General features: G+C 42.6%; 1 protein-coding gene across 2 annotated transcripts; it reads right to left on the bottom strand.

The window, feature by feature from the left end:
• Window positions 1-736: 736 nt before the first annotated feature.
• Window positions 737-21,977, bottom strand: NOD1 (nucleotide binding oligomerization domain containing 1). 2 transcript variants are annotated; one of them, XM_053941646.1, is made up of 11 exons: window positions 21,646-21,977; window positions 19,640-19,814; window positions 16,644-18,447; window positions 14,509-14,592; window positions 13,411-13,494; window positions 11,776-11,859; window positions 10,066-10,149; window positions 7,927-8,010; window positions 7,221-7,304; window positions 5,052-5,135; window positions 737-3,651 (listed from the first exon to the last, which is right to left on the bottom strand). In XM_053941646.1, the coding sequence occupies exons 1-11, from the start codon at window positions 21,859-21,861 to the stop codon at window positions 3,579-3,581; spliced, it is 2,856 nt and encodes a 951-aa protein (XP_053797621.1). In that variant the 5' UTR covers window positions 21,862-21,977; the 3' UTR covers window positions 737-3,578. The 2 variants fall into 2 exon arrangements, with proteins under 2 accessions (XP_053797621.1, XP_053797628.1); XM_053941653.1 differs by lacking the exon at window positions 737-3,651 and adding an exon at window positions 5,902-5,983 and having other exon boundaries at window positions 5,057-5,135.
• Window positions 21,978-22,583: the final 606 nt, after the last annotated feature.

Genomic DNA, 22,583 nt, shown 5'->3' with positions numbered 1-22,583 from the left:
TATAAAGGGATGTTAAAAAAAAAAGCTTTAGCTTTTTTTTGCTCCTGAAAAGTGTGTCTCATCTCTCTGAAATTAGGTCAACAGCAACAGGTGTCTTGCTGTATTTTCGGCATCAGTACCGCTCTCTCAGCATGGAACAGTGGGATTGGGATCCTGCGCTGGCTGCAGTTGAAGAGTAAAGGCTGCATGGCCTTGCACCACCCTGCAAGTCATAAACTGTGCTCTGGCACCTGGAGACACATGTGAAACCACGTGAGCCACACCAGGCTCAGACAAACACCCTTTCCTGAGGACCTGGCAGTGTTTGACTGGAGCAGGACTGCACTGTGTCACAGCAGGGCTTACTTGAGGGCTGCAGCGTCATCTGGCACCAGTAAACACACACAGCTTGCACCAGCCAAATACAAGTGGTAAGCCAGCAAGTCTTTGCCCCAGCAGCAGGAGGTGGAAATGCAAAGACCTCCTGCAGTCAGTGTGGCAGGAGGACTACAGGGGTGCAGCATGGCTGCAGCACATCCCTGAGGCACCACTGTGCTTTCCCTCACTGCCCCTAACTGGATTGGCACCTGCTGCTGGAAGGGCCCCTCATGGTCAGTGGCAGCTGTGAAAGCTGCCAGCTGTGGCAGCTCCTCTCTCCTGTCTGCAGCCAGAATTAGTTGGAGTGTCACTGTCCCATCCTGATGCAGCCAAGCCCTGTTCAACAGGGCTTCATCAAAGCCTGAGCACTTGCAGGCAATTTGTTCTTTAAAAAGCTGTTTATTATCACAGTGGACGAGTGGAAAAACATGACACAGTGTACAGAGACGGCTTCAGCAGATTACAAATAAGTCTGAAAAAAGTTACAGTTGTCTCTGAGTAAACAAGGCTCTCCCTGCAAGCTGCAGGAGTGTTGCTCCAATGCCCCTTACAAACAGACTGGTAAGACGAGGAAGAGCTTCAGCCAGAAATGCTGTGCAGATAAACAAGGAATGTCTGGCTGTTCCCAGAGCAGCAACCAGTTTGCTCAGCATGACTCCTGGAGTTGTGATGTGCTCTGTGAAGCAGACCCCCTGCTCTGGATGAGTTGGGAGTGGGATGCTGTGAAACCCCTTGGTTTTGTCAAACCCAGAGTGAGCTGTGCTCAGACCTTCAGCCCAGTCCAAACAAGCGTTTGCTGCCCAAAATCACCTCTGGAAGGAGGGGCTGTGACTGGCTCTGTCTCTGGCACTGTAATGTTGTTCAGTGCCAAACTCTGTCCTACATGGAGCTGGGCTTGATCCTGCCACCACTTACCCTGAGGCTGCATTTAGCTGCTGTAGACCTGTAAATGCTGTTGTCCCTGAAAACACCCCCTGGATGCCCAGCTCATAACAGCCAGGTATGGAACAAGATTTGCAACAGGGCTGAGCTTGTCACTACAAACAATGCCAAAGGCTGCTCTAGCCCAAAAAAGGGGCAGATGTGACTGCACTGGAAAGTTTGGGGGAAGCTATTTTAGTCAATTCGTGAAACAAGGACAGGAACTGTATGTTTAAATGTATTTTCTACCTGGTAAATGAGCAAATAATTCTGTGATTAGAGCAAAGTAGGAGCACACTTCCTCAAACACAGGCAAATTGCACCTCTGGTGAAGGACCTTCCTTGCACCATTATCTTCTCCCTTCCATCAGAGCAGGCTGGCAAAACACACTTTGACACGGTGTATGAGTCTCTGCTCTGATTTGTTAAAGTCACTGAGAAGTCTTTAAAGGCTTTGCTTTGGCAGATGTTTTGGCAATTGAAATGCAGCTCATCTGTAACTGTGTGCCCTTTTGCTTCAGTAAACAAATGGCTCAGGTGCAGAAATCACTCAAGTTAGCTGAGTTCCCTCTGGCATGATTGAAAAACCTCATCTGTCTCCCTGTGAAAAATCAGTGTTGATACCACAGACACAGAGGAAAAGCCACTGAAAAATAACTAAGTTCGTTTTCTTCCCTTTTTTTTCCTTTATAACTGCAGGTTTTGCGAGAAGCCCAGTGAATATTTGAAAATGTGTTAGGGAGCTGAAGGGAGTAGACAGAATTGAGGGCTGGGAAAGGTATGCTACCACATAGGAAAAGCTCTGACCTCCAAAGCAAGAATTTTCTTTGCTTCATGGGGCAGGATCTGGGAGATGGGGAGGTGAGGGTTCATTGGTTTGGCATTTTAACTGGAGATTCTTATTCCAACCTACCAAGATTTTGTGGGTTAGTCAGCAACTGGAGAATTGTTTCTCAAAGTTTGCAGGGGGATGGTAACATGGGAGAAGGAAGGAAAATAGCTCACACTTTTCCATTTTAGGTTTATAAACTCAAACTCTACCCCCTACACTGTGAGGTAGAGTTTGAGTTTATAAAGCTCCCACAAAAAATAATCAAATACCCCACTCCTTTGCTAACTGATTTCCTTTAAAGCCTCTAAAGTTACACTCCCTAAACAATAATCATTTGGGGGAGGATAATGTTTTCCTGCTGGTCCTTATTATTACTACTGCCCCTTGCCTTGCTCTGTCTACTGATTCAAGCAAAGACTAAAAGCTTTCCAAGCCAATCTCAATCCTCCTGTGTGCTTGCCTGTTGCTGGGAGAGGGATTTCTACTTGGCGCAGTTGATTTTCAATCGTCCGTTCTCCCCATTGATGCTGGGCAACGTGATATTGGTGTAGTGCCACCAGCACGGAGCCTAGGCCAGGAGCCAAGGCAATGAACAGCCTGCTAATTAATTGTTCACATTTCTCTCCAGACCCCCTCCCCAGAACAAACACTGTGGAAACAGGAGGCAGCTGTTTCTATGCAGCCCTCTGGAAATTTGAAGCAGAAGTGGTTTACTGCCCGTGTTATGGTTTTCCAGTGATGGCAGTAAGGGCTTCTGGTTGCGTGAAAGAAAATAGATTGGCTTTGATATGGGAAAAAAAGATTACTGAAAGCAATCTGAGCCTGATGCATCCATTTCGACCCATCCAAAAAACCCCAACAACAAAAAAAAAGCGGTGTCTATGATGCTGCCTGTAGTAAGTGGAGAAATAGGGACCTAATTTCTGGGCAGGAAGAAGGAATTAATGTTCAAAACACACACACCAAGCAACTACTATAGATACTGTTTTTCTGCTAAAGCTGTGTATATATTAATTTTCAGTTCTGAGGCAGGTAATACTCAGAGCTGGTGGAGTTTGTGCATCTTGCATCCTTTCTTGCACATGTATACTTGTGTGTCTTTATTTACCTATATAAATAAGTTAAGAGATTATTTACATCACTGTACAGAATAGATCTAAACTCAGTAATCAAAATGCATACACCTGCCAGTGGATCCAGCCTGTTAACACTTTGCATTTCATCTTCAAAGCACCAAACAAACATTTATTATTTACCCAGGCAACTTCCCACTCACCAAAAGGATTAAAAATAACAGGCAGAGTAAGGGATGGAGCTGAGGGAGTGCAGTGTGTTCATAAAAAGGCAGCTTATTGTGTATCTCTCTCCTGCCACGAGCACTGTAGATTGATGCCTTTATAAACTCTGCAGTCCAAGTGTAGGAGTAATCTTTGTTAACACCAACTTGGCAAAATGGGGAAGTCCTCATTCAAAAGCAAATGATCCGCTCTTCATTTTCAAAAGCTTTGGCCTCTTCTTGGCTTATCAGGTTCCCATTCAAGCTGGAGAAGTACAACAAAAGGGATGTGAGTGCAAGTAAGGTAGTGACTGTTGCCCATCTTCTGTGTGCACCAGCTTTGGTGCAGAGGTTTGCAATGCCACGTGGGCTGCATGCTTCTCAACTGGGAATGGGTATTAGGCTGGATACAGCAGTGCTGTTCCCACTGCACATCCAAGGAACAAGGCTTCTCCCTCAGAAACAAAACCTGAAGACACACCTGAACTCCAGTAACTGAACTTGGCATTGGAAACCCAGCTGTTCACATTTCAGCAAGCAGCACAGAGTTTACAAAGGCTCTTACTGTGCACTGGGCTGGTTTAAAGATATTTAAAGTCTCCAGACAACATGGGAAGAAAATTCTGTGAAGTACTCAGGCATTATTAACGTGAAATGACTGATAGCAAAATTTTCAATTCTGGCTATGTAAAGATAATCTAAATTGATACTTACACCCCTGAAAATGAGCAGCCTAGTTAAGTGCTGCTCTCAGAAATGTTGAAATCCATTAAAGCATGCAGATTTATGAAATTACTTGGGTTAATGAATGCCTCTGAACATTCAGGCCAGAAACAAAAGACAGATTTCAGTCTGAAGATTCAGAATGATCTGAGGAGGAATTGATGCCTCTTCTGTAGACGAAAGCTGACTGTGGCTTTTGGAAAAACTACCTCTTCCACATCTCGAGGGAACACACTAGTCAGACAGTGAGTCATTGTCTTTCTAAGCAAGAATTCAGTGTCCTTTCACTAAAACAAATATATAAATATATTTAAAAATAAATTTCGTGTTCAGTAATAAAGCAGCAGTGCTAAAACCAGCTCAGTTCTATTGACTCCTGAGCTCTCTGAGGTGAGAGAAGGAATGTGGTATTTGGCTTCCTGCCTTAAATGTGCACGTGTGACTATGTGATGCCCACCTAATCTAAAACAAACAAATCCTACAAAATGTTAATCTCCCTGTAGCTTAGCACTTTCAGTATGTTTGGAGCACCGCCCAAAAAAGTCCGAGCACAAATTCTGCAAACCAGACTAGTAATGCTGATTAAAGGTAACCATCTCCTGCTTGTTTGGTATTTAGGTCCTGAAAAGCAGAAGTTTAAAAATAAAAACAACAAGCAAAACTTGGACTATAAATTCAGGCCCTGATTCTGCAAACATACATGTTCTGCAAATCAGTGGTACAGAGAGATGTGAACCAAGAACACCGCCTGACATTCGTAACACACAAGGAAATCTTTCAATGGCAGTGGCTTTTTACCTGTTTGAAACCCACAGCTGGAACTACAACCCCTGCCTCACATAAACTTGCTCTGAATTTTTTAGGTTGGGAAGTAGTAAGGCCAATAGGGTTTTAAAGGGAAAGGAAGTTTACAAAGTGACCCTTTGAGAAAGGGACCTTTACCAGATTTCTTGAATAGTTGTGTTCTCCTTGAGAGCTTCGCTGAGGCACTTCACCCCTTTGGCTGTAATTTGATTCTGGATAAGCCTAAAAAAAAGGCATTTCATGTCAATCTAACATGCAAACTAATTTGCAGCACATGCACAAACTATGCTCAGCTTGACATCAAGGAGCAAAGCTGTCTGCCACAAGAAAATTACTGTGATTTTATCTGTGAGAATGGTACACAGTATTGGTCAAATGCCCCACATGCACTTTCAGAAACAGAGCTCAGAGTATTAATCTTTTCCTTGTAATCTTGCATGTAGTTCCATTCTGGAGATACTGAGCAATTTTAATTACACAGCTGACAAATTTCTGTTATGTTCACTAGTGGTATGGGATTGTGGTATTTAGACTGAGACAGACAAACCTCTCAGCTCTGCTTTCTTACTAAGAAGACTGTGAGACATTTTTAAGTGATGTACAGAAAATTCTGAGTACAGACCCTGTGTAGGCCTAGAGTTTTAGCAGTTATGATCTAGAAGCTGCCAAATCCTCCAGATTTGTTTATCAGACCAACAAAAATGGTCTTTGAAAAATGGCTCTTTGAAAAATAAAGCACTGATTTTGACTCTGGTATGAGCAGGTGCAAGTCCTAGTGAAGCCAACTTACCAGCTACAAATTATGTCTCATCTGAGCTTCGGGAAGGAAAAAAAAAACATACATAAGATCCTCAAGTAGTGTAACTGATGAAGCAGTAGGTAATTCTTACTAACCACTGTAGACCATCCCACTAGCTAAGATGAACAAAGGCCACTCATCTGCATGAGTATAAAAATACTCATCAGCCTAGCTTAATTCAATACTCACCTTTCAGTCTACCATGGTGAGCCTCACAGCTGTACCATTCCATGTGACTGGTTGCATGAATCCCTCAGGATTCAGGATGAGGCTGAAAATTGGAGTGTATTGAACAATCTCTTAGGGAGGGAGGGAAGGAAGCATTCCATTAAAGGAGTTTTTGCACTTGGTATATGAATCAGAATGCAAAGGCATCCAGTAGAATCTTTCAGCTACTGGAAAAAGACTTTAACTCGGCCTCAAGTTCAACTATCTATACAGGTCACCACCTTTTGGAGGTATCCACTGGTGCAATCAACAAAGCAGGATATCAATTTGTCCACTGGCAGACACCCTTGGACAACACAGAGCCATGACAAAGACACTTATCTTGATTACTATACCTGCTTTGGCTGGGGTAAGTTTTATGATGAATTCAACCCAAACTGCTGAGTGAATTATATCTGCAGCTGTGCACAATGAAACCAAGCACTTCCCCCACTGTCTTTTCATTTTCAGGGTGATGGGCACCACAGCTTCTGCTGCTTTCAAAAGAGGCTATGAGTACTTGGCACCCATGACATCCAGCATGCTTCCTAAGGGGCTGGAACTAGGATTAATACAGGGAGTGTGCTAGAGTGTGGTCAGCCAAGTCTTTGTAAAGCATACAAAGGGACTTCATGTCTGATGTTCCCTTGGACCACTTGAAATTAATGGATGGCTATTTTTTTTACAGCTCAGAACTGCCCAACCCCATCCTTTGGCAACCTCTGGATTAGAAAAGCCAATGCTGCATTTTCTTAGAAGTATAAAAAGTCTTAATGTGATTGCTAGAAATAATTCCTGGTTTCCTGGGTATTGATGCCTTGGAGATGAGTGTCTTGCATCAGTTTATTGCTAGCCCAAAAAGAAAGCATAGGGCAAATGCGACACATATCTAAGTGTCTCATGTAGGTTCTTGGTTGAAGAGTTACTTTCACAGCATGATGATAAGCAAAAAGAATTATAATAACCTTATTCTATTCTAGCTGTCTGCTTGGGGTTTTGGTTTTCTTTTTTTTTTTTTTTGAAACTTTTGATTTTTGAGGCTGGTACTGTTCCCCTAATGAGAGATGAAATCAGTCATTAATTTGAAAGTTACCAGAAACAGCTTGAACTTTTTTTACTGTATGGAAGCAGGTTCCAAATACTAGACAGCAGCTTTATTAACTTCCCTGAACTGTCTACAAGCAGTCAGCTGCATCCAGACCATGCACAGAAGCTGTTACTGTGACCTACATAGACTTGGAAGGTGCAGCTTTAATGTAGTGACTGCCAAAGAGCCTGTGCCACTGTGGAATGTAACTCACCATAAATGCACCAGTTTCTTGTTGACCTTCAGCATCTCTGCAAAACTCATTGCTGCCTCATCATCCAGCTCATTTTTAGTCAACCTAAGTGGGAGAGAAAATGTTCACTTAGGATGTTGACATTATTTTTCAGCCCCCTGTTTTTGCAGCTTGTCTGTGACTTAGCTTTAGACAGCCAAAGGGGGATGTGTTGTTCCTGCCCTGAGCAATTTGTAAAGGCTGGACACAAAGAGATATTGAAGAGAAGCCCTGGAGGTAAAAGAGACAAAAGTATCAGATCTTTATTTCTCTGAGCAATGTTCTGGTGATACTTTCTCATGATGCTTTAGTGTCTAAAAGGTGAATGAGGTGTAGTGGGAAAAGGTACAGACAACACTGAAGAGGTGCAAAAACTGAGGACAAAGAACTTGACTTCAGATGATGGAAAGGAGAGAAGATGGGGAAAGCAAGATGGAGGGAGTAGAACAAGGCATGACACTGGGTCACTGGAATGTATCCCAAAGGACAGGTGCTGCTGATCCATTACTCATGCCCACATTCTTCCAAAGGTATACCTTATAGCTTGTTGATAGGGAAAGCATAGGGGATGAGGGCAGGGAGAGAAGGAGGAGGGAGAGTAGGGAAGGGCAATGGGATTGGAGGACATAAACCAGCATTTTATTTTGGAAAAAGAAGCAGAGGAGAAAGAGACCACACTGTCAATTACCAGAATATTCTCACGGAGTTGTTGTGCTGCATGGCTTCAGCAATACTTTTGCCTCCCTCTGTTGTGATGCCATTGAATGCAAGACTGTGAAATAAAGATAAAAATGTCTAAGAAGCAGCACCACTTGTCTCTCCCACTACCAAATACAAGGGAATATCCTGGATGATCTGCTTCCCAGATGTACAGCTCAGCATTTATGTGTTTCAAAGGCTCACATACTTCACAAACCACTGAGCCCTTACAACTTTTACAAGTGAGAGCAGTTCACAGTCTGCAGCCTGACTGCAGGTCTTTCATACAGTCCAAAAGGTTTGCTAAAAGTGAGTTGTGCTCTTGGGGCTGACAGCAGAGTTGCACCCAGTAATTTTGAGAGTTGAGGCTCTAAACAAGGACAAAGAGTTGTGCTTAGCAGTACACAGGTTTTTACATGCATTTGTCATCCCTGTACAAACTGGACACTTTGTCCTTTAAGTCCTTCAGGCATCCAAATACTTCATTCTTCCAAATACACCACCTTCTGCTGTGTATGGAGAGATGAGCTTGTAAATACTTTCCATTACAAACCACAAACATTTCTTAGTCTGCCCTTCATTCTTTGAATAGACATTGGCAAAATCATCCAGTCAAAGTTATGCTCTGGGCTTTCGGAGTTCAAAAAGCATCTCCCTCCTCAAAATAATGCAAGGCCTCAAAAAATGTAGAAAGGGGAACCAAGTAGAGCAATGGCACAAGTATGTATTGGCTGAGTCCCTCCTAGCTTCAGCTTAAACTGGATATTCTCAGTCTGTCATGCCTGGGCCTAAAAATGGCAAATTAAGTAAACTGATGTAGCAGGGATTACCTTCCCTTGGTCTTCACATAAAGCTACCACAGGTGCTTACTACAAATTCTAATCATGGAGCAAGATTAGCCAGTGGGAGATAAGAAATGAAGCCAAGAGCAAGTACACTGCAGAGCAGAGGATTCACCTTGCACAAGTGTCAGCAAACCCAAGCTCAAGACAACGCAGTTACTCCTCTTTATTTCTGCAAACACATTCATCAGCTTATTTGTTCTTGTCTGAGAATCCCTGAGCTCTGATTCAAGTTAAAAATGTTTTCTTTCAAGTCTGATGCATCTGGATGGATTGTGCAATTATGGGAAGATGGCTATTTCAGATGGCTTTTAAGTTTAAATATATCTAGGTCACTGCACCTGTTCAGCTTTTAATTTTTAAGCTTGACTACCCGCTTGCAGAAAAGAAGACAAGGCACCAACTCTGAAATCCCTGGATCTGAAGTGGCAGCAATAAACTCTCCAGAGATCCCCAAACTCCCAGAGTATTTCTGAAGAAACTAGTGCCATGTGCCACCTTGTGGGGAAACTAAGGAGCCTTGCCTGCTCCCTCACCGTGGAGGCCAGTGGAACTGGGAGACAAATAGAAAGGGTCACCATGAACCCAGTGCTCCTGCTGTGTGGAGGGACTCGAAAACATCTTTAAATCTTTAAATCCCCAGCCAGCATTTGAAAGGTTAGTAGGGAATGGGCTGTTTAACACACTGGTTTCTGCTGTGCTTCCAACCTCACCCGTGTTGTGGCTTCCAGAAGGCTGGTTTGAGATCCATCCCTGACCTCCAGTGAGGATGACATCTCACTAGCACTGAATGTGTGGTGGTGTAGCTCCACTGGAGCACAGGATGAGCCCAAATGTAAGAATGTCCCAGCCCTCATACAATGGCCTAAAACGTACTTTGGTAAGAGCCGCTGCACTCTCTCAATAGAAACTCTTAATACTGAGCTCACTGGGAACCCGATTCTGTGACAGCTGGTGCCTCCTGCTACTATTGCTCCCAGATCAAAATGGCACCCACTGACCATGTGCCTCCACAAATGCCAGAACTCTGTGCAGCATGAGGGGAGGAGGTGCACATGGAGGAAAGGATGCCTGTCATGTGGTATTTTTAACTTGCCTAAAGGCTGCACAGGGCTTTTTGACAGAGTCTGGCCTCTCACTTGTGCCACGGACCTCTTGGCTGCACAGCAAAGGCTGCAATACCAGATGGCATTCCAAGCCAGCCCTTGGTGGGAAGAGTCATTGCTTCACAGCAGGATGGAAAAGCCAGCACTACACCGAGCTGCCTGGCTCTGCCGGTGTTTTACCTCACGTTTGTTAACCTGGGGTGGTTCCTCAGGGCCTCTGCAAATGCTTTTGCTCCTTCATCTCCAACTTGATTACCCCACATCCTAGTGAAGAGAGGAGAACATGAGGTATCAGTTGTGCTGCCCTTTTGACTCTTAGCAATGCATTCTCCCCGTTTCTCTCCCCTCCCCTCCCTCCTGATTACTTCACAGTCTTTCAGGCTTGTGAGGAGCCTGGCAGGTACCCTCCCCACTGAGGCAGGTATGTTCCACTGCCTGCACATTGCACCAGTAACCTCTGCTGACTCACCAGCACCCTCAGGCCACAGCACAGAGGCAGCTCTAGGAGACAGCCTGCTGCAGCAGGAATGCTTTCAGGATCACCTTGCTGCACACTGGTAAGAAATGGTATTTCCAATGGCAAAACAACCCTTGACTATACAAGGGTTATTTTGTGAGAGAAGGTAACATGGTACAAGCTGGAGAGATTTGATCAGAAACTCGGAGTACCTGGTCAAATCCCTTCTATGCAGACTAACCACTTTGAAAATTCATCCTGTATTATGAAGTTTGAAAACACTTCTGCTGAGGTCTGTGTTGTTGGGTTTTTTGCAGGGATCCTGGCTTGTTGACTCAGAGCCACACTCAGCTTATGGGTAATTAGTTGGCAGCTCTTTTAAAATCAATTGACCTCTGTGATATCTAAACACATGGACTTCCAGTAAGTTCCCCAGAATTTCCTTGTCCTTCAGAGCCAGCGCAGTTTGCTATTTAAACATTTCTGTCCAAGCTATCCTAAGTCCATTTGGAGTGATCATCTCCTCCACAGGAGAAAATAGGAGTCCTTCAACGAAATTACAGCAAGTACAGCACAGCAGACCCAGCTATATGGAAGTGTGCAGGTTGCTCACTGTATTTGTGAAATGTTGTAGAACAACAAAATTAAAGGCCAAAAATCTGATTGTACAAATCCAATCCAATTTCCATGTTTCATGGCTACTGTGATTTTCACAATGGCCAAGCAGAGGTTTTAATTCCACATGTTCAAGTACTAAATTTTAAGAAATGTGTTCTCCTGTACAGTGAAAAGAGAAACTGAGATTTGCCACAAGGGGGAAAAAATAAAATAAATCAAACCTAGCACCTTTCCTGAGAAACAGGGCAGGAACTAAAGGTTTGGAGTACATTCAGACCTCTCTCCAATAATAGCACTTTGCAGTTAGGGACAGCCTAAGAGAAAAGGACGATATGAATTCCCTTTTATTCTCCCAGCTCACAACTTTATCAGGATGTGATGCAGAAGGTTTGGCATGTTTAACAATGACACTCAATAACTAGATGCAGTGCCAATTGTCATAAAACCATACAGACTTAAAAATAACCAAGTATTTCTAGAGGAGTTGTGCTGCAATAAAGAAAGTGGCTAGCTCTTCATCCTGTCCTCTTGTTTGTTTGTTTCTCCTTCAAGGTTCTGTCAGAACAGTGGAAAAGAAAAAAAACAGATGCCAAAACCCAAACCAAACATTGTGTGAATGAAGAACAATGAAGCAGTCCTCTTTTTCCATGGAAAATGTGGCTATGCCTCTATACTTGTTTGTTCTATTGCTGCTGTTGAGGAGGGAAGGAATAGAAGGAGGAAAGAAAATAAGCATGAAAAAAAGAATCCTAAGGGATTTGCAGGTGCCTGGCCAATATCAAGCCCTAACTTCTGCTCTTTAGCACTGAACTTACCCAATTTCAAACATTGTCTTGCTCTTCTGGATGGCCTGGGCAAGGCACTTCCCTCCTTCGCTCGTTATTTTGTTTGCTCCTATTCTGCATAAAGTACAGAAATTGATGAGGTGCATCACTTACAACTGTGCAGCTATCAGAAGACCAATTCAGAAAGCCACACAAGTATTTAAGGCTAATTAACTCTGGAGGTTACCTGCAGTTATCAAAGATTAACCCAGAGTGAAAAAATACTGCAGGCACTCGACCTTTGACCAAAAGACACAATTTTATGTTGTCTTTTGCATATTTTGCATGTCAGCCCTCCAAATCAGAAGTACAGGAGTAGAGTCTTGGGTTTGGTGCTCAGTATGTTAGAAATGAGCTTTAGGAACTGATCCTCAGGGCAAGGACCCCAGCCTTGTTTTTAATATAATTCATACTATCAGCAATTGCTACAGAGCTCGTGAATTACATGCAGCACGTTTCATGATGCCACAGGGAACAGCATATTTCTTGACTGTGTGTTTCCAGAGGAGACTGCAGCTGATGGGCACAGACTGCAATAATTTCAAGTCCTTCTGTTGTAAGCACAGGCTCTAGGCAGTGGCATAGGTCAGTGCAGCAGTCAGTCTCCGGCTGGCATATTACACAAGGCCTTTTCTGTTTTTGGCCTATGTGGATATCAAATGGCTGGAGTTCAAGGGAGAGATAATTGCATATAGATTGATTTAAAGAACAGACCAAACCCCCAACCCTCCCCCACAACCCCCAAGCCACTACATTCACATAAAACTGTCTTGTTTGGCTGACTTTGGGCACATGAATGTGCACTCTATCTCAAAATAATCTCTAGAGTTACTGTGTAGCCTGAAAGCAACCATCTTTCAGCAGGCTTTTTTTGTGAAAGCTACAGTAAATAAGCAAAGCACTGTCAAAGCAGTGAAAGAACTAAGTGCTCCTGGGTTTCAAAATTCTGCAAAAATTTCAACTAGGAAGCATATGGCCAGAGCAGGGTTTCAGACCCTGTCTGTGGTAGAAGGACTAGAACCCAAGAGTCCCTGGCTGCCTGTTCCTATATTCCCTCCAAAAGCTGACATTGCTGCAGTTACCTCTGTTTTCTGCTGTGGTCACAATTAAACCATTGGTTAATGATCTACCTTTATGTCCAACCAACGAGCATGGCCAGACATTCTTATCTGGGGAAGTTCCAGGAATTAAAGGGAACAACTCACCAAGTGAATTTGGGGAATTCCAGAGTTGAGGTATGACACCAGCACAGCCTGACCCCAGTGGCCCATAAAAGATCAGACACTAAAAAGCTTGGTACTAAATCCAAGGGAATTTGCCTGCTGGAAACAACAGCAAGGTCCATACACAACTGAAACCTTGCTCAGGTGCTCAGACTGGATTTAGGTAAAGAATAGGTCTCATGCACTCCTTTAACTCACTACTGTATTCCAGAAAAGACTATGGATTCAAGAGTTTCACCTACTGCCATCCACTGCTAGACTACTGCAAAACAAATATATAACTGCAACCTAAACTACATTTTATTTCAAATACAATTTTTGTCTTTTTTTCTACTCTTCCTCCCCTTTCAAGCTTCTTAACCTTAATTAGGATAGTGTAGAAAGGAAAAACAGTCCAACATACTTAACATATTCCAGGCTTGAACACTCTTCAATTAATTTTGCAACATATTTGGCTCCAACATCAGTGATTTGGTTGTTGTATAAGCTTAAAGAAAAATCACATTGGTAAAAATAGGTTATTACTGCCGTTAAATATTTACAGCCTGAATGTTTTATGATGCACACATAGCATCTATCTTTTCTGTGCGGCTTTGCGCATATTCACAGCTGCTTGTATTTCTATTTTGATATATAATTCATATTGTGATGTGTTAGATATAAAATATAAGGAGACCAGACTGCAAATCATGAATATTTACAGTATTTTTAAAATAAATGGTCTCCACAAGCAAACAAAGCTTCCCTTTATTCCTGTGCTAGTACAGAAATAATATTGCCAGAAGATAAGTCAAAAGACAAAACACCGTAATGTACTTTTGGTCTTTTAAAAGTCATAAAATCCCCTTGCAAATATTACTGAAGAGCAGATACCTGAGGAATTGTACTTACATTAGGGTACTGGAGGAAAAAAGCAATTCTTGGTATTCAGGTTCACCTTTCAAAAAGTCATTTTTAAGTAGCTACTTAACCAAGAGCAGGAAGTCAGAGCCTTCCAGCTTCAACTTCATTAAGAACTAATTAAGCTCTTGAAAGAAATTGGTATCATGAACACCACACTTGAAACTGCATGTTCCTGACAGCAGTCTCTACCAAGCTGTATCTGTTTTGCATAGTTGAAATAAATCCGTTTACAGCAGAGAAAACAGCAGGCTATAACTACACATGCACTCTTGCTTGCAGTCTATCCCTTCCACAGCAGAAGACTTGCAGTATAAAAATCAGCATGCTCACACAGTTCAGTAACCTGACAGTGGTCCACACTGTGCCACAGAAGGGTTTGATGCCAGCAGGAGGCTGTGAGGGAGTGTGATGTGAGAGGAAGCTGTGGTCCTTGTCCCATTGAACTGTCACAGAATCACTTCTGACACAAAAAGCTGCTTTGCTTAAATGAGGAGGTAACTGTAGTTTCCACCCCACCTCTGCCATGTCAGTACTGGCAGCACTAGAGTTTTATTTTCTAGTATCACTGCTGAGTGTTTTCTCCCAGCTGGGTACGTACCCCAAGAAAGATACAATTTGGTATTTGGAGAGTTCTTCATACAAGATCCTTACGCCGTGATCTGTGACCTGATTTACACTGAGCCTGGAAAGAAGAGAATGAAAAGTCTGAATCAATACATATTAGAAATGTTCATAACCTGTGAGTTAGCAAATTACTGGAGGCCTATGCATTTTCCTCTGATATTTTAACAGGTCCTTATGCCACATATTAAAAATTCTTAAGGGAAATGTGAGCTCACATTCATGTGGCCCACTCCAAAACTGATAAAAATCAGAAAGCTCGAGATCTCCTAGGTAATGCTCTGGAAGCTGTCCATAGAACTGAGAACAATAAAATGTAGGAAGTCAGACTCCAGATAAACATTTCACCCTCCTCCTGTGCTTACTGTGATTCCAGGAAGAAAGTCTGCTTAACACCCTAGCAGACTAGCTGTCCAAACTACTAGTCTTGCAATCTTCTCTCTGAGTACTTAGTGAAAGCCAGGCATCTTGAAAGTCACAACACATTCAGGCTTCACCAAATAAAGGTTGTGAAAAGCCCTGGCCAGAAAACAGAACTGTGCTCCCATGGGTGTGCTAGATATTTCTAATTTTATTGTCCCAGCCAGACATGAAACAAATCAATGTCAGTAATTCATAGAATAAAAATGCTTCTTCTCACAGTTGTTTTGGGGTGGGTTTTTTGTTGTTGTTGTTGTTTTGGGTTTTTTTTCCCTAACTTCTCAAGCTTTTTCACCTTCACTAAATGGACAGGTTCAAGTGAAGCGTTCTGATTGCCATGAACCACATTTTCTGGCCAAAGCTGTCCCTATGAAAACATTTTGACCACATTTAGTTTGCACACAAACTCAGTAGCTGAAAATTTCCTGCTGAGAGTCCTTTATCACCAAGAGCCTCCCTAGCCTTTGCTAGTTAGCAACCTGGTCCCTCTGGAATGCACCCACACACAGGAGAGATCAGCCAATTTCTACAGATCAGGACAGGCTGCTTCTTTGAAAGGGATAGTTAAGTTGTTGGAAACAACATTTCCTGACCTGAAGAAATTGCTTATTAGAAATAAAAGTTCCAACATCTGAAGGCCCATAAAGGGATCCTAAAAGGGCAACCTAAAAGACTGTTTTGGTGCTGGGGATGGTGTTAGGATCACACTGTGTATGGCATGATCACATGATAGGCACAAAGAATGAAAGGCTGGCCTTTTCTTCTTTGTTCTGTCTTACCTATTTATGCTTTTTCCCAAGGAGTTTCCTTATTGCTTTCTCCTGGGAAGTCAGTCAATTTGCAAATAACTGGGGAAAAAACCAGGAGTCACTGGCTGTGATTTATTTCTAGAGGAAAACAAGGCAAGGCACAGCCAAACAGGAGGAAGAAAACAATTGTTAAAAAAAATTCTCATGAGGCTGAAGGAGCTTTAATAAAGATATATATGAAGTTCCTTATTTTCTGCACCTCAATGTTTGGACAAATAAGATATAGCTACATGGTACAAGCTCAAAGAGCTGGAGGTGAAACAATCTGGCCCGTGATGTTAAGAGGTGAAGTTAGTTCCCCCTGCTCACACCAAGCCATGTCCTCCCTTCACATCACCTCAGGGAAACACCACATCTGAAGGCATAAACTACATTCTTTCATGGATGTATATGATAGTTTTTGTCCTATGAAAGCCAGACATTTTGACAGGATGCAAAAGCAAGAAATTCAGAGCTTCTGATCAAGAGTTATTGTAAATAGGAGATCCTCCCTTACCCCTTATGACCAAGGGCAGAGATGGCCTCAGGCAATCTTCAGATAATGGAGGGTGCCCTTATGTTTCCTTTTTCCCTTTAGCACCTTCTCTCATAAAAATCCTCTTCTGAGAAAAACAATTTGAGATGGAGCTAACTAAACCTACAGATTTAAACAGTCTGTGCTTCTAAGGACTTCTTTCCACCCTTTCCATTTTGGTTTCCAAATTCACAGCTTATCTCTGCTCCCGTGACTAAATGAACAAAGATTTCAGAAGATATGAAACATTAATTTCCAGCAGCACTAATCCTCCTCTTTCTCCACTTGTGAGATCAGTTCCTTCAGCCTACCAGTTTGTGGAATAAACGAAGAATATGCAAGGACCTGCTTACATACAAAGACTCCTACCTGATCACTGCAAGCTTGCTGAAACAAGGTTGCAGCTGTTTTATTCCATAGTCATTGATGTTGTTGTTGTCCAAATCCAGAGCCAGGTGCTTTTGGAAGTGGTGCAGAAGAAAGGAAATGGCGCTGCAGTCAGCAGAGCAGGCGTTGCAGTAGGCCAGCTTGATGTAGTTGGCGTGCATGCGGCGGGCTGCCATCCTCCCCACCTTCTCACTCTGCGTCTCGTACAGGCACCTCAGCATCCACACAAAGTTGGGCTGCATCTGCACCTGATTGTAGCTTTTAAGCCTGGACCGAGTGTAGCCTTTCAGGTGGGATTTCATGCTCTCCCCAAGGTATGTGATGAGTGTTTTTCTCTTTCTCTTAATGACCGCAGGTGAAACTAAATGTCTGAAGAGCTTCTGCCTGGATCCAGAAAGTAGGCCACAAAGAAACATGTTGGTAAAATTAAAGTGTTCTTTATTTTGGAAAGGATCCTCCCCTGCTAGTTGTTTATTCAACCACGGGATACGAAGGCAAGTAGGCTGGGCAGTCTCCAGGGAAGAACATTCATTGAAAAACTCAAGTAACTCCTTGGTACCCACCTTCTCCTCCATAACCAAGAACAAAGCTGTGAAAAAAGACTGAAGGGTTAAGTGCAAGAACTCATAAGTGGCCTGACTGTCACAGCCACTGTAACCTTTAACTGTCCTGAGAAAGCCCAATTGCAAATCTTCTTCAGAGATGTTTGCCGATAAGACTTCCTCCTGCTCAAAGATAAAGGAAGAGTTCTCCATCCCTTTGTATGCCATTTTACCCAAAGCTAGAAGACTTTCCTTTCTTGATTTGAACATCTCTGCTTGGCTCCTGATATTGCTCTTCAGCAAACTTGTTTTCACAGATCGGTTCAGGTGCACTTCAATCATGAGCAAAAATACATCTGTTAATGTAACAGAACTGTCTGGAAGCTCGTGGCTGTCAAACATGGAGTGGAAGTGCTCAAAGCATTTAAAGATAATCCAGCAAAATAAAGGCACTGAACACAAACTGCAGAGATTTGGGTTAGCTTCCAACTGGTTTGATACCAGTGCTCGTCGCTGCTCATCTTTGAAAAACATAGCTGTGTATTCCTTCAGGTTATTCCTGGAGAAACCGCGGAGCAACACTTTCTTCCTAATGATGTTTTTTTGGATCTCAGTTCCTGTCCTGGCAGTAAGAATTTTCTTGGACCCCTTAAGAAGCTTTCCTCTGAGAAGGCTTATGAGCAGTGCCAGGGGGTGGATGGGTTCATTGGGTGAACATATCTCAGGTACGCTGCTGAGATCAAAATTGGAATAGATCTCATCAAAGCCATCAAAAGTGAAAAGAACTGTATGAGGGAATTGCAAAATGTGATGGAACACTTCTGTGGGGTCCTGGTCTGGGTAGCAATTATATTTGAAGAGCAGGTCTTTCAAACATATGGCTTCATCTTCCTTGAAACAGCTAAACATCCTACAACGAAAACGGAAGAAAAACTTGGCCCCTATGTCCAATTCCTTTCTGGCCCAAAGGCTTTGTATCTTTTGCAACAAGATGGATTTTCCAATTCCTGCATCACCGTAGACATAAACAGTCTCTCCATCTTCATTAATTAGCCCAACTGCATCATCAAAAAGGGCTTCTAATTGACCCACCTGGCCAAGACTCTCATTGGTAAAATTGACCAGTTCCATAATACTGTTGGAGTAGATTTCTTCAAGCAGCATCTCCTCCTTCTGAGCATACAACATAAAAAACTTGGAGTCCCGTCCCAGTTCATGTCTGAGTTTCTGGCAATACCTGCTAACTAAAAAGACAGTGAACTATTATTAAAGAAACTGTTATTTAGAAACCTATGCATACAATAACCCACCTCTCTGGGAACTAAGAGGGGGTAATAAACAAAAGTAATTCTAATGTTGAAATGGTTCTTTGGCAGATTAATTCTATTTGTGCTGCCATCATCACCCACTTGGGAAATTCAGGTGCTAAAGAAAGGTCACATGTGAGCCACCACTTCCTGAAAGCCAGTACTGATGCTGCACTGGTTTAAGGGGCTGCTATCCTTCAGCTGAGACTCAAAGCCAAGCCTTTGCTAAAGGCTGCTTAACTCTCTGCAACCGCTTGTTGGAGTTGTTGGTCTCTGATTTCACTGTACTTATATTCCAACTGCAGTTCTATCAGGTAGGTGGTTATTCTTTCCTACCTTCTTTAATCATTTATGTTATTGCAAATAGAAGCCATGCATTTTAGAAGCCTAGTACCAGGCACCTCAAAAGATTTTTTTAAGATGACAAAAAAAAGAAGAGAATCTCAGTTATTGCACAATGCTGGCCTGTGGTTTTCAACAAAAACTTTGCTTCAGATGGGAACAAAGTAATTCTTATATTTATGTAGTATAGAAAAACCTCTCCAGAGGAAATAATTTCTGCAATACTTATATTCTGATTTTTAGGGTTGCTAAAAACGATCATTTAGGGTGACAGTAATTCTGGTTGGAAGGGACTTCAGAAGGTCTAGTCCTACCTCCGGCTGAGAACGGGATCACTTCTGACATCAGATGAGGTTACTCAGGGCTTTGTCTAGTTGGACCTTGAAAACCCCCATGGAGACTGTACAGCCTCCTGGGCAACCTGCCTCATTGCTTGACTGTTCTCATCATGAAATACTGGCTAGTCCATGGCCAACACATCACAGTGTTGCTAATAAATTGTAGTAGAGGCCTAGAAAATACTACAGCTGGCACAAGGTGGTTCTGCCATTGTCTTACATACCCACAAACAAACGCAGAAAGAGCCTGAGTTTAACAAAAAAGGATGCAATTTATCGACATCATCCTTGTGTTATACAGTGGATATAATTTGGCTACCACTGCTAGCAAGCACACAGTTATTTTCCCTGGCTGTGCTTTCCAAAACTCTTACTCTTCTGTCACTTGGTTGGAGCTTCCTACATAGCAGGGTAGTTCTAAGGGAAGGGATAGAGATGCATGACCTTACCTGGATCTGTATTTACCACAGGTTTACTACTAATATTCTCTGAAGGCTTGTAACCTATTTCATCCAGCCAAGGCTGAAGCTCATAGTAAGCATCAGTGACTTTCTGCAGGACATAGATGAAATATTCCGAAATTTCTTCTCCCTTGCTTTGAACCAAGTCTAGAATTTTGCGAACCTGAAGAAACACCACAGGAAAGATCATTGATACACAGCATTTTATCACAGTAATACTTGTTAACTGCTTTAGGATCCTTTCTGGACTGGAGCAGGGGGCCAGAATCAAAACTGGTGCTTCAAAAAGGTGAAATCAAAATCCAGCTCTGAATTGGAACCACCACAAAACTCAACTGCTGTCTGTGTTTGAATGCTGCGAGAGAGTTGATTCTGCAAGTTAAGGTCTGAACTTGTAGCTCAATCACACTAACCAGAAACAAAATGGATAAATACCACTCCTCAACAGGGAACCCAAAGGATTTCCTCAGTTTGGCTAGATAGTGTATTATAAATCCCATGCTGTTTAAGATGAAAATAGAGGTGGTTTCTCAGTGTCCTAAATTCACCCTCTGTTTGGTAAATACTTTAGTCACATTTGGATTTACCTCAGGATCCAGCCAGGTCCAGAGCAGGATAGGCAGGATCCCTCCCACCCTGGATCTTAACGCTGAGCCAAAACCCTTCAACTTTTCCTTCCAACACAGCAACTCAATTCTCCAGGCTCTCTCTGTACAATGGCCCCTCTGCCTGCACTTATTACCAAAACTAATGGCTACCAGGCAGTGGCAGGAGCAGTTCAGCACAAAGCGTCACCTCCACGGGCAAGGCAGAGGGCGATCTCTGTGCACCAGTACAAGGCAGTCCTAGTATAGAACCCTCTGCAAGACAGAGCAGTCATCTGGAGGCACATTTTGAATGTTGGAATCCCCTTGCTAGAAAGGAATGAAGAATGCAGTTCTAAACCAGGCAAAGGGTTTCCAGAGACTGCGGTCTCTTGTGAGCTTAAAACAGGGTGATGCACACGCAGCACAGCAAACATATGGAGCATTTTCTGACAATTTGTATGCTCTAAAAAGCAATTTTATGCCTTCCAGAGAAGCTCCCACAGAGTCCACTTCATCTACACTACTGCGGCCTGCTCTCTGTCTCTGCTTAGAGTCCTGATGCATGGCCTCCCCCTCAGCCTTGGTACAACAACCATGCATATTATGCCGAACAATAAGAAATTGAGATAATCATACAGTGTGCATTTATTCAGCTTTGACCCTACACACAGTGTGAGCACTGTGTTACCATTTCAACATGCCAGCAAGAATGATTATTTTATGAAAATCTGCACTGTTGGTGAAGTCCAAGGTCTTTGAATTTTTTATGGTTTGCCTGCCCCTAACTGTGACAAGGTTCTGAAGCTGCCTGATTGGTTGGTCTGGGAAACAATCTCCTCAGCTGTTTCAAGTTATGATGCAAAGACCAACTGTGTAAACTGTAATTTTCTCCTAACGAAAGGAAATAATTCTTGCTACTGATGTCCAAAGATGAATTAAAACCCGAAATACGCCAGGACACATCAATTTTACACAGAAACATTTACAACGTGCATAAGTCTTTAAAGAGAAAGGAAGGTGTTCATACAGACAACAAACAATCATTGACTTCTAAAAAAACTTTTCATTTCTGTCTCTCCTAAAGTAGGATGATCTATCCCACAGCATCCTAAAGCAGATTTTTCTTGCTATACTCTAACAACCACGTGGCCACCTCTTTATCAGAGGACAAAGCTGCAGCTGGGAGGGACAGAACAGCAATTATCACCCTGCTAAATTCTTACAGCTGCCAACGGGCATAACCAGCAGTGCCAGCCGTGCTGGAAAGGGATGTGCTGGAGACACTCATCCAGGAAGAACAGAGTGGGGAAACTCCAAAACAAGAAAGATTAGAAAACACACTAGATGTAAAATTGTCAGACAAACCTGTAACCAAAAGCTTTACTGGCTAGAGAAAAAAAATTATACCTTATCTGCTTGAGTAGGAAACTGGACAACAATCTCTGCATCTTCAGTGGAGAAGTAGTCATTCTTAATCAAGTTATCAATCAAACACTGTGTGTTTCGGATCCTACCAACCAGAAGCTCTCGGTGAACCTTCAGCAAACCAATGAAGGACTGAGGGCTTGCTGCTGGAGGTTTGTTCACAGAAATGTCCACATTAGCACAAAGTTGGCCTTCCATAGTTGAGATACCAAGAAGCTGCTCCACCAAGCCTCATGTTTGAAAAACTGTCCGTTTGTAGTGACAGGTCAGCTTGGATTTAACTTCAGGCAAACAAGAAATCTGTCCTTCACATCACCGAGCCTGCAAAAAGTAATTGCACAGAACCTCAGTTTAAACCTTATTCTATGCATATATGTCCTTCAACTAGACATCACAGAATACTCCCAAACTCTGTGTGGTATCATGGCCAACTTCTTAATAACGTTTCTTTCTTAGGTACTTCCAATTGTTTGTTCAGGTTTTGAAAAATAGAATATCTACAACAGGCAGTCTACCTCCTGTACCAGTATTTTACTCTAGCTTGCCTCAAATATCACCACTGGCATCTGCCTTATTAACTGCCTGTTCCTAATGCATAATTTAATATTTTTTATTAGCTTTTCATGTTTTAGTAGACAAAGCAGGGCATCTGTCCAAACATAATCTGGACAAGGAAATAAACTGAATAAAATTATACTTCATAGCAATTAATTTTGTAGGACGAATTAATTTATAGTAGCAATTCACTCTGCTTTTTCGTTGTTACAACAAGAGACTGTATGAAGCGCTGCAAATATAATAACTGTTCCTGAAAGCAAGGCCTTGTGAACTCTGAGGCAGTTTTAGCTAAACTAGGGAAAAGAGTTTAGTTTCTAAGGACACAAAGTTCACCAATACCAGGAGGGAGGTTATTTTGAAAC

The sequence above is a fragment of the Vidua chalybeata genome, chromosome 1 (genome assembly GCF_026979565.1).
Source record: "Vidua chalybeata isolate OUT-0048 chromosome 1, bVidCha1 merged haplotype, whole genome shotgun sequence".
Lineage (NCBI taxonomy): Eukaryota > Metazoa > Chordata > Aves > Passeriformes > Viduidae > Vidua > Vidua chalybeata.
This window is presented reverse-complemented; position numbering and strand designations above follow the sequence as displayed.